The sequence below is a fragment of the Canis lupus genome, chromosome 4 (genome assembly GCF_003254725.2).
Source record: "Canis lupus dingo isolate Sandy chromosome 4, ASM325472v2, whole genome shotgun sequence".
Classification (NCBI taxonomy): Eukaryota; Metazoa; Chordata; class Mammalia; order Carnivora; family Canidae; genus Canis; species Canis lupus.
In genome coordinates this window covers 11,164,785-11,178,042 of record NC_064246.1, presented here as the reverse complement: position 1 = coordinate 11,178,042, position 13,258 = coordinate 11,164,785, and the positions used below count along the sequence as shown (strand labels likewise).

At 37.6% G+C, this 13,258-nt stretch overlaps 1 protein-coding gene across 5 annotated transcripts in view; it reads right to left on the bottom strand.

The window, feature by feature from the left end:
• The window catches only part of BICC1 (BicC family RNA binding protein 1), a 271,306-nt gene that overhangs the window by 113,006 nt on the left and 145,042 nt on the right, over positions 1–13,258 (bottom strand). For all 5 annotated transcript variants that reach the window (XM_049108772.1, XM_025435252.3, XM_025435253.3 and 2 more), the window contains one exon: positions 604–673. In XM_049108772.1, the coding sequence (XP_048964729.1) occupies positions 604–670 (67 nt within the window). In that variant the 5' untranslated portion in view covers positions 671–673. The remainder of the gene's footprint in view (positions 1–603; positions 674–13,258) is intronic.

The following is a 13,258-nucleotide window of genomic DNA, read 5'->3' as shown; positions in this document are numbered from 1 at the left end:
TTGAGACTAAGGTCATACTTTGAACAACTATCCATAAATATACACTGGCAGGTCACTTAAAAATACTATGTAACCTGGGAAGAAAATAAAGGTGCCCGTATTTGTATTCCTGACCAACCATGCACTGGGTGGGGTGTTCTAGGATAAAGTGAAAGAAAGGCCACACAAGGGAAATGCTCAGCCTAAAAGAGAAATGTACTGGGTTCATTACTGTTTGACAGATGAAAAGAAGAATCATGCAAGAAAGGAAACCTAAGGTTTCCTGTATAGGGAAAAGAAAATAGCTATTAAATTCGTGTGGCACAAAAGAAGAAGCCTAAAGAATAAACACTGGGAGTTTATGTGTTGAAAACATGTTATTACATGTAGAGAGTCACCATGACTCATGGCCATCAAATGAAAAGACATCACTGAAATCGTATTTGCTATGTTGGATAAAAGGCACAATTTTTAATTACGATAAACCTTCCAGAATATTGCTATTTCACAACTATTTGGGGACATACATGATAAGAATAAAGGTTAATTTTCTACCAGCAAACCTCCAGTAATTCCAGTCTCCATTATTAAAGCCACCAATTTCTCCATCTTTCATGATTTTACCTTTCTTGGATTTGGCTCCAATCTTCAGTTTTGATGGCCAAGCAATCTGCGTATTTGTTTCCTCCATGATCTGTAACAAAAATTAAGAGAGAAAAATATTGATTCAATTAAGAACTTGTATTTACAGATAAAATTCTTCTTAAAAAATTTATTTTCAAGTCTTTAGTCTCATGCTGATAAAATGATCTCATTTTGAAACAACGCAAAAAAAAAACTTGCTGAAAAGAGAGATTCATTTTTATAAGCCTTTAATCTATTAGAAATATTCAAGTATATTTTGTTACTCCCAGTGTTCCTCTCTGTTATGCTTCAGAGTTTTAACATAGAGACAACAAGACCAAAAGTACATGAACAAGTAATTGACCCCACTTGACGCCAGAACTGTCAGAGATGCTTGTGCTGAATAAAATTCCCCAAGACCATTGCCAACAGATTGCAACACACCAAACATAATCCTTGTAATACAAAACTACGTGGGTTAGGCCATACTAAATGAAGACTTTTTTTTCTGAGAAAAAAATTAATAACTTGCTTTGGGCACATTTGTATTTCATTAAAATCTGATGAAAAATCTCTCTAAACACGACATCATGTCGTAAGGTTGCATTCCCGTCATCCTTTGCCTGGTGCAAAATGGCATCTTTGCCACAGTTCTTTTCCACTTCTACGCGGCTAACGCAGGCCAGGGTGATTAGGACCCAAATGTGCAAAATGGTACAAGAATAAGTGAGGGAAACTACCACCAAGAGCAAAAGCAGTAGATGGTAAGTAAGAAAGAGTAACCAAAAAAAGTTCATCCTTTGTTCTTCTCTACTTTTACCACATGAGTAAGACTAGATTAATGTTTATGTTTGTACCATGAATACAGAATTAACCAAACTGACAGAAAAAACAAAACAAAACAAATTAATAGGTGAATAAAACTAGCACACATTAATCACTTCAGTGAGAGTAGGATAATATATGATTTTTAATATGGATTTAGAGTTAACTAAACAAATTAAAGGTGAAGACAACTAAACAGTGCAATTAATAAAAAGTACCTTCATCCCTTCAGTACTGGCTATGTATTGGGCGTAAGTCTACACAGTTAACACGTAACATGCATCATACTTCACATAATCCCCCTTTTCATAGCATAAAAGAACTTTCAGCAGATGTTTCAAACTGGCAGCTCACAGATGCATTTTGTCTACCCATCATAAGGTTTTTAAAACATGAGCCAACATTTCTAACTCTGGGAATTTCACATAGAAATTAAGATTTCTAGTTCTCTGGAAAACCTGACAGATTTAGCACTTGGATCCCACATTCCCACATGGCAACACTTGGCTGACACTGAGGACTAGATGCCCAGGAGGCTCTGGGCTGCTCCCCAAACCCTCACTAGGTCTCTCACACAGAGGTCAAGAGCCACTTGCTATTATCATCATGTTCGTATTACTCATTTGCCATTTATCATGGTGTTTGCACTGCTGTTTTTCTCAGAGAAATATTTCTCTACACCTGTGTATCTATTAAACATTGAAAAACATAAGTGAGGTCATCCTGTTCTAAGTCAAGGTACTGGCCTGGCCCTACAGGTAGGTGAACTTGTTCATCTCAACCCTGTAACTCCTGGCCTATCTCATGCTACCCTTCTTAATGTATTTAGTTGTCTTCACCACTATATTGTTAACTCTAAATCCACATTTTAAAATAAAATAAATAAACACCATCCTCTTGCTTCTTCTGTGCCCCAAGTCCATGCCCAGCAGGGCTCCCTATAGGGCCTTTGTGTCCACACTCACTCGCCCAGCTGCCACAGCCCCTTCTACTCTTGTATGACCCCAACCCTAATTCTTCCCACCTTACTATGTTCATTTCCTTCCCCCTTCTACTCTTGTATGACCCCAACCCTAATTCTTCCCACCTTACTATGTTCATTTCCTTCCTACCCTTTACACAATCCCTTTACACATTTCCTTCTTACCCTTTACAAGAAATTCTCCTATTTCTTTGTCTACTTGTTTGCAAAATAAAAGTAAGCTCTCTACCTTGCACACAGCAAGTATAGGATACCTTTGGGTAAATGAATCTTCATAGCATGCTTATGAAGTAGATTTCTTTATTCCTCAAACAGCTAAGAAGCAGCAGAGTGTGGATAAAAACACCAGACTTCTTGCAAAGACCACACTTTTAACAACCAAACTATTTGGAACATAGGACCTCTTTTTAAAACATGTATATACAAATTTGAAAATATGCTTTAGGATTTGTGCATAACACACATGACTTTAACATCCTACAAGTATTTATCAAGAGCCTACCTAGGTACCACAAGTGCTATGAATAAGACACAATTCCTGGTGTCCACAAGTTTACAGTCCAGTCAGAGACACAAAGAAAAAAGCCAACTGTCTGACGGTGGACTGAGTGCTAGCACAAGATCTGTTCATAAAGATGGCTCACAGCCATTGTCTTAAAAGGTCGAGTTAAGGGAGGTGGTTAGTAAAGGTTTTCTAAAATATAATCTTCAAAATCATTCAAGTCCTGAAAGCCAAGAAAAGTAAATTTATGAGTAAGTTCAAAAGTCACTGAATAAGGGCAGGAAGCTCCAACGAGGAGGGACTTCTCATTGGTCACGGTTTTTTTTTTTAAAGTTTTATTTATTCATTCATGAGAGACACAGAGAGGAGAGATATAGGCAGAGGGAGAAGCAGGCTCCATGCAGGGAGCCCAATGTGGGACTCGATCCCAGATCCCGGGATCACACCCTTAGCCGAAGGCAGATGCTCAACCACTACGCCACCCAGGCATCCCTCATTGGTCACATTTATTACCTATAGTTCGAGCTACTATTCATACATGTATCTTCAAAGTGACTAAAAATTGATTCAGAATTTTCCTCTATGTTGGCTAAGGTACCCAAAGAGATAAAATGGAAAAATGAGATTTTACTATAATGCTGCTGGTGGGGAAGTAGTAAGAAAATAATCTGTATACTTTTCCTAAATTAAATAATTTGGCCATTTAATCCAGTAAATAATGTTGGGTGCCATAATTAGAATACTATAAATAGAGAGGCTTCTTTGACAATATATGGTGGCAAGACATAACTTTCTAAAATCTTAATCATTTGCAGAACTTCTTAGAAATCACCCTGCATATATATGGTTTCCCCATATTAAACACGAACAGTTGCTCCATGACAGAAAATAATATGCCACAGAAAACAGCCTCATAGTGGATAAGAGCCATCAAGTCAAAATGCTACTTTACACATACTCTCTTTAAGCCTCCCAACCAGTCCAGGGTCTCCACTGTGTAGTGAAGTGGTGGGACTCAGAAACACTCAATTTCAAACTACCCACATTGACACTATCTGTGGGGAAGGGAGACTATGCCAAGCTTAGTATCCCTAACTCTAAAACCAGAGTTTTACCTTTCAAATTTCATGATCCCCAAAGTTTTATGAGCTACAGTAAATGTCAAACCTTTTAGAGAAAACAAATTACTAGTTACTAGAATCTGACACCCGTAACTGACCTGTTGTCTATGATTAGAAAAAAGTGATTCCGTGATCTGTGGCCAGTCCATGCCAAGCATACAAGTCACTCACTAGGCTGCAATCACCATACAGAGCTCCAACTGGATACCTTCTGAGACATCCCTCTATTTGTTGTTAATCCAGCCATTAAGCACGGGTGGCTCTAGGGTCAAGTACTACCTCTGCCGCTTTCTAGCTATCATGATGGGTAGATTACTTTTGTCAGCTTTTTATCCTCTGTATAATTAATTACAGTACCTACTCATAGAATTGTTGGGAGGTTTTGGTAAGAAAATATGTGGAAGGGAATCCTGGGTAGCGTCTGCCTTTGGCTCAGGGCATGATCCCAGGGTTCTGGGATGGAGTCTTATATCAGGCCTCCTGCATGGAGCCTGCTTCTCCCTCTGCCTATGTCTCTGCCTCTCTCTCTGTGTCTCTCATGAATAAATAAATAAAATCTTAAAAAAACAAAAAACATGGAAAACCCCAAAGAACATGGTCTATAGTGATTGTTAGATAATATTGACCCTTGAGTTAATTACATATTGATTACTTTTGGTCAGGCACTGTCCTGGAAACACCTGATACAACAGGAAATAACATGGTGCCTCCCTCCAGGAGGTCATGGTTTAACAAGAGAGAGGACAGGTTAATCCACCATTATGTACTATGTATCAAGTTTCAGAATGGGGCAGGGTGATAATGAGAGTATAGAGGGAGTCCTAACCCAGACATGGAAAGAAAGGAAAGTTATATCAAGGAAATGCCTATTAATGCTGTGACTAAAGGAAGAGAAACAGCTAGCTGGAGAAAAGGTGGAGAACGTGTCCCATATAGGAGAGGTGTACATGTAGAAAGGTCTAGGAGTCTAGGAGGAGGGAGGGCAGGTACTCCAGACAGTCTAAGGTGCTTCAAGGCTCATTTCACACAACCGGGACAGCAAGTAGGTCTCATGTCTTCTCTACCTGCCTATGGATCTGCATATGGACATGTTCATAGGGACTTGAAGACATGACACAAATCAAAGCCATCCAGCATGTGTGGTTGGTTATCATTCAGCACAAACCAACTCTAAAAACTGGGAAAGTAACTACAAATATGAAGAGGCCATATTTACTTCACTTTTAGAAGTGAAAATTCCCTTAGGAAGTAATCAATGAAACTTTTCAAACCATCACCTCCAATGACTCCAAGCCAGTACCTACAGCAAGGACATTGCACACGAATAGCTGGTTTTAGTCTCAACCAGTTATGGAGCAGTAGAGTGATCAGGAGGAGGAGGAAATACAGTTCTTTGCTGGGAGTACAGGGCAACGTCAGTCCAGGAACCCTAGGACTAAAGCTGCTGAAGTTGATTACTGAAAAGGGAGCTGAAGCATGAGCCCTAGCAGAAATGGGATGAGGATGCAGATCGTGAGGTGCAGACATAGAACCTAGGGCACTAACTAAGCAAGTCAGAAGCTCTGTATCCAACAAGCTATGTTTAAGAAAATGTCCTAAATGGTCATGAAGACAACAGAAAGGTAACTCAAGGTAAATAGAGGAGCTAGAAAAGGTGAGGTCCAGAGCTGGGCTGAAATCAAAGACTCCACAAAAACCTCTGAGAAGAAAATGACTCTCTTATGTCTAAAACAAAACAAAACAAAAAAACAAACTGAGTTCCAGCTAGGTTTTTTTTTTTTTTAATCTTATTATGGCTGTTTCTACCTTTGCAAAACCAAAGCTCAAAGAACAAACTACTAATTTTGATTAATTTTCTATAAACATTAAATCAGACCTTAACTACTTTAAACACTTATTTTAACCCATTATTCTAGAAGCTGTACATTAATAAAACAGCTATAGGAAGTCAAGAGATAAAGCTGGGATTTCTCCTGAGGCAAAAAAAGGGGGGGAGGGGTGGCTAGAAAGCTTACAGATAGATGAGTTATAGTCTTAAAAAGATGTCCCAAGGCTTCCAGACAACCCTTACTTAAGTGCTTACTCACCTTTGCAGGATCAGCACATCAACAGAGATAATCACGGGCAAACTAGAATAGGAGGTGCTGGCAATCTCTTGGCATCTTCACAAGTTTTATTTAAAACTTGTTTGGATTTTAAGTATTAAAGTGATGTTTTTAAAAATCACAGAACTGGGACCACTAAAGTAGTTAATTTTGAGGATCTCATAATGGATAAAAACACTGACAGCTTTTCAAAAGAATATTATACATTTTCCACAATCCAACCAATTCCTACAAGAAAACTACTTTCCAGAAATCAATGTTATGCCCCAATTCTTAAGCAAGCCAGGATACTGTCCAAATGTGCAATTTGCATTCAAGGAATAATTCAATTAAGTGTCTAAGTGGCTAACTCTGACCAACCCCTCTGCAAAACATAAGATGTGTGAAATTTGAACTGAAAACTGGGAAACATGCTTAAAATGGCTAGTGCTTCCTGGTGAAACAAGGAGTCCAGGTATCATGATGCCAATTAGGTGAAGCAATGCCTCAGTGAGCAAACCACAAAATCTCCAGGAAGAAAATAACTATCTTCTGTCTCAGGGAGAAAAATCCTAAGGTGAGTTCTAGCTAGTTTTTTGGGTGTTGTTTCTTTAATATTATTGTCCTGGTTTCTACCTTCATAAAAATCAAAGCTCAATGTTTACTGAATCATTTTCAATAAACACTAAATGACACCTTAAATATTCTAAAGACTTGGTCTAACTCAGAATTCTGGATGCATATGTTTATGCCACTTCAAATAGGTCAGTTTCGGGCAGCCTGGGTGGCTCAGCAGTTTAGCGCTGCCTTTGGCCCAGGACGTGATCCTGGAGACTCAGGATCAAGTCCCATGTCGGCTCCCTGCATGGAGCCTGTTTCTCCCTCTGCCTGTGTCTCCGCCTCTCTCTCTCTCTCTGTGTGTGTGTGTGTGTGTGTGATCAATCAATCAATCAATCAATCAATCAAACAAAACCAAATAGGTCAGTTTCAACCTCTGGACATCTTCATTGTCAAGAAAATGTCTTCTCAATTCTACCAATTTCTGCTAGGTCTCTTTAGTTCTTCTATTATAAGCAGCAATCCTATATGTCATGGGAGGGGAGGAGATTTTGGAGTTGGTCATCTAAAGATGAAACTATTTGAAAAATAACTATTTTAAGTTCCCATTGTTAGATTGCTATACCCATTACTTAACATAATAATGGAAATGTAACTTCATTCTTATGCTAATCTCAGATTTGACGGACAGGAAATATTTATAGTAACAAAAGTATCTGAGCCAAGAATATCAATTTTGAAACATATGAAGCAATTAAGATTGTTTATATCAGAATATGTATTTTTGTAGTTCATCTACAGTTAAAAGTTATTTTCTCATAAATAAAAGTCTGATGATGATAGCATACTGTGGATATGTAATACCTTAGGAGCTAATGAGTCATCTTAACTTTTTCATATTTGTATTTTGTAAACAGGCCATAATGTACCCTAATCAAAGAGTAGTAACACTGCTTTTTTATATTAAAAAGATACTTAATAAACATAGAATCCTATGTTCCAGTTTGGTTTGAGTTTCTATGTGGAGTAAAAAAGGAAGAGATGGCAAGGGAGAATAATGCTTACATGTGTTGGAATTTGGAAAATTTTTAATTGGAAAAAAAGTTCTATCAGCTATTGAAAAACATTTCATCACAGATTTACAAGGAATCATTTAAATAATTTCACTTAACCAAAATAACTTGTCAAAATTAGAATAAAACAAATAAAATCCAATCAAATTCTACATGTAGCTTCATCTACAATAAAAAAATTTCTACTTATATTCTTCAATGCTCAAATGATAATGTTTTTCCATCTCCAAACAAATTCCAGATTAGTACACCATGTGGAAAGAGAACATATCTACCAATGTTCACTATACTACAGATTTTGCAAGTTTGCAGCAATTATAGGATAATATCTTACAGATGATGGAAACCCTTGCCAAGCCAACATTTCTACTAACGTGCTTATTTCACCAAATTCTTCAATCCAGACATTAAGTTAAAAATCCACAGGTAAGTAAACAGTATCTCAGATCAACCAACGAGATGTCTATTTATGCTGACTTTACTCGAAATATTTATTCTTGGACCAGGAAAAGAACACTGAACACTCTAACTTGACATTTATACTCTAAACGATTGAAAATTCATCATTCAAAATGGCTACCAGCTGGGAGCCATCTGCAGCCTGCTTCACAAAAAAAAAAAAAAAAACACAGCTCATTTGTGCTCTATCTTCCTTATATCAATAGAGAAATAAGGTCTATCCTCATGGAGAAGGCTGTCTAAAGTTACTTCACGTACTAATGGATTGTGAGTCAATTTGCTGCATTTCACCATGAAGAGAGCTACATGAGAAAAGAGCCAACTAGAAAACTCTGAAAAGTGGAGATGGGAAAGTAGTGAACTTCTCACATGAGGGGGTGTCTAAAAGCTGAGGATGTTTACTTTGCGGAGACATTAGAAGGCTCTGTTGCATTTCATTTTAAATCTAAGAAATGCATCTTACTGATTGAGTTATTCATCATCTCCAGAACAATTCTTCATATTTGTCTAATATTCATATATATTTCCCATGTATTCCACGCAATAATCTTGTAAATCAGATATGTTTCACATATTTTGCAGATGAAGAAATGATGATTCAAAGAAGTCAGGCAGCAGATAGGTATGTAGCAAAGTCCAGCTAGTCCTGAAGTCACATGCCTCTGGCAAGAGTAATTTCTGACCCACTTGGCTTATGAAGTAAGTGGAAAGCACCATATACTTATGGGGAGTTCATCTGAAAGCTCAACTAGCAGCAGAGTGGCTGCCCCTCAACACTCTGATTCATTAATGACAGAGTAACCCAGAGACAGCCCCAAATAGTTCAATCCAGCGAAGGATCACCACCCTCAGGCACAGACAGAGAATGTCAGAAGCATTTGGTTGTCACAGTGACACAACAGTGGGCCACACTGGCATCCAGTGGCCAGGGCTACAGATGCTGAACTTCCACCAAAGGGCAGGATGAACCCACTCAAGAAGTCCATATAGACAGTCCTGGCTTTGCACAGTTGAAAGATGCACAAATTTTAGTTACCATGCTTAGGTAAACACCACCAATCCCCCAACAAGACAAGTTTACGTTCCAGTTACCAAAGTACATTAATTATGAGTAGTTGCATCAAATACACATTCCACTGCCAGCTCTTCAGTATACTATATATATATATATATATATATACACACACACATACATATATAACATGCATCTTGATCAGTGACTAATCATGCTGCTTCTTTCAAGGTCTCTTGGGGATTACTGCACATCTGTATTTAGTTCATGGACAGATAGCAAAGCAAGGAATTACAATTCCTGACTTCTTGTCTCCCAGGACCAAAACCAAGTGAGATTTTATAAAAATGGATAATCAAAAGTGGAAACTGGCCAATCAAGATGAAAGCACAGCAAACAAACAAACAGTGACATTGCTGGAAGTGAAACTTGAGTCAAACATCAGGGTTATAGAATCCATAGGGGAGGATGGGAATGTTGATGCTGCCACTAGTAGGTAGGGGTTGATGATATGAGGCCAGAGGAGACTTACTGAAGAGAAATTCGGGGATGTAAATGATGAAAGTGGTTGTGACAAGGAGAAACTGAAACTGGCAAAACACTTCACATTAAAGACACTCTGGGAGATATTTCACAACCTTGAAAGTACAAAGGATGACATGTTGCAATTTGATCTAGACTTACGGTCATGACAATTCACTGAGGCAGAGAAAATACTCTCTCTCCATATTACAAACTGTGCAATAAAAAAGCCACAGTTCCAACTATTGACGATTTTTTCAAAAGAAATGAAACACATGATTCCTATATTTTTACCATTTAAATACAGTGCATTAAATAGTAGTTTTAATACCTTTTTCATATTCCTATATATCTATCACTGACAGGGAAATTTTTAATGTTTTCACAAAAAGTCTTCGAAGCTGCACATCATTCAATTTCCTCATTGATTACTGAAAGCAGTTTGCAGTTTCATCTTGCCCAGTTATTTTTATGGTCCCACACTGCTGTGCAAGGTGAAGACTCTTTTATGCCCCACTGAGAATCATTGATAGGGAGCTGCAAACCGTTCCACGTGATATGCAGGCTTAACTAATTTATTTCAAAAAGTTCAGTGATCTCCTACTTATTGACCAAAATCTAGTTCAGATGCGCCCCCCCCCACTATGAAAACTTTCCCAGCCCTCTCAGTCAGAAGTCACCTGCCTCTCCCCTCCCATTCTGTGTTGTGGTAACATTATAATGCTTATTTATTTGCTCAATTTACCAATCCCACCAATGAGGTGGTCTCCTGATAGCCAACAAACTGTATCTTGTTCACTTTTAAACATTTGAATCTAGCACTTAGGATCTAAGAAGCATCTGTTAAAGTAATTAACAGTGATGAAGGAGATAAACCAAGGAGAAAGAGGCAACAATCACCTAAGACTTTCCAATTACTCGGCACTTGGTGTATCTTAAGTACAGCCGCTCCATCTACACAGTCTCCCATAACTCATTCAAAAAATGGTATCTTGAGGAATCTGCTTATCAGAATAAATGAACTGAGTGATATTCTTTAAATGAACATAAACTCTAAATCACTGACAGAATTTATTCTCCCAAGGTATATGTGCATAATAATGAGAAACTCTTCAACTAAAATGTGTGAAGTGGTGGCGTAAGTATGTGAGTGGCAAGTTGGGACAAGTATAGGCTTTGTAGAGTGGGATGCCAAAGTTCCATCACTAGCTAGCACTAGCTCAGAAGACTATACCTGCCCATTTTTAAAAATGAGCTAGGTTTTTGTGTTCCATCTCCTGATTTCTATGTTACCTATTTTGGTTATAATTGTTAAAAACACTGTGGGTGAAAGAAAGCATGGATCCCACCTTCTGACCTGTACTCCAAATCAAGGAGAGTTTTCATGGGGTATGGATAGGTTATTTGTGATGACCTATAGTGTTAGTGAAGAACCAGTTTCTTGGTTCCCTTGGGACATAAGGATCTATGATTCTATTTCATTCTCCAATTATCACTTTATTATAATTCCTCAGAAGGATTAACCGTATCTCTATCATATCTGCTATCATGGGTAGTTATAAAAAGATTAAATCTGAACTATCAGTTATAACTTGTATATGACTTGAATATAATGGTTTAACAGTATGTAACTTGGGAAAAAATATAATAGTATCGATATCTTAACAAAATCAAGTTATCAAACCTTGATTGTAATTTTCAAGTCTCTGACTTTTCATAGGCCCATTAACCCCGTTACATGAATTCACATTATATGCTTTTTTAAGCAACACATTTTACCACATCCACATTACCTTCCTTGATCTTCTTCAAGCAAATAATCCTACTTAGCTCAGTAAGCCCCAGTGGCACTGATCCTGGTAATGGCAGATCAGCACAATGGCAGATCTGTAGGGGTATCCCTCACATATGAATAAGATAAAATTCTATGCAAGCTGTACTAGATAAGTAGGCAAAGAAGTGAATACTGGATTCAAGAAAAGTTTGCTTCAAAAAAAAAATAATGATGAGGTATGTACTGGTTATGCTACTATTACAACAAAAGCTTCTTTCTCCTGTTAAATGGACTGCATAAATCAGTAAAGAACTTGGTTCTAAACAAACATTCAGGGACCCAAGGTTTGGGGACCCTTCCATTTTACAGCTGCCCATCTGGAATCCATGGCCTTCTGTCTCCCTTTGGGAGAAAAATAGGAAGAATCCTGCATGGATCTTTTACTACCCTTGGCCTCAAAGAAAAACATACTACTTCCTTCATATTCCATTGGTCAACTACACACATAATTCTGCCAATTCAAAGGGAGGTGGGACATGCTGGTGGGCATTACAGTATTTGTTAGGCATTACTAACTCTGCCAGATGGTTCTTTAAAAGCTTCAACATCAGTTAGTAAAATCTCTCCTTGCTCCTTTCAGGATCCAGACTCAGACATGTAACCTTCTAATCATATCTCCACCATGATATCCCACCATCTCCTTACATGTGTTGAAACTGAACACAATCTTCTATACATAACTAGGCAATATAAGCTGTCTACCCAGGATCCAGGAATCAACCTGGATCTAATAGAATGATGCCACTCCACTGCCAGGGGCTGGTTTAAGAGTAGCCACGTTTAAAGCTTAATGACAAAAAAAAAAAAAAAAAAAAAAGCAACTTGATCCCCAAATGGGCAGACTTGAATAGACTTTTCTCCAATGAAGACATACAAATGGCTAATAAGCACGTAAAAAAAAAAAAAAAAGCTCATTAGGACAGCTACTATAAAAAAAAAAAAGCAGAAAGTAAGTGCTAGCAAAGATATGGATAAAGCAGAACCCTTACACATGGCTGGTAGACATGGTACAAGCTGCTGTGGAAAACAGCAATGTGGAACACCAATGGCAGTTCCTTAAAAAATTAAAAATAGGATTAGCACATCATCTACCAATTTCACTTCTGGTTATATACCCAAAATAACTGAAATCAGGGTCACAAAGAGATGTTTATATATCCACATTTATAATCGCACAGTTCATTATGGTTAAAATGTGGAAACACCACAAGTATCCACCAATGGATAAAAAGATAAGCAAAATGTGCTATATATACATAATGTCTTAGAATGGAAGAAATTCTAACATATGTTACAACATTATGCTAAGTAAAATCAGCCAGTCACAAAAATACAAATACTCTATGATTCCATTTATATGAGAAACTTACCTCAAGTTGTCAAAATAATCATAGAGACAAAAAGTGGAATGGTGACTTGTTTTCGGGGCTGCCAGGAGTGGCAATGAGGAGTTACTGTTTAATAGAGTTTCAGTTTTACAAGATGGAAAAAGCTATACAGATGGCTGCTGGTGATGGCTGGTGATTCAACTAATATGAATGTTTTCTGTTATCACTGAACTGGACACTTAAAAATGGTTAAGATGGTAAATTTCATGTATGTGGGTTTTACCACAATTTAAAAAAGAAAGAATAGGCATGTGATCCAATATGGTCCAATATGGGCCAAAGACAAATGAGAAGA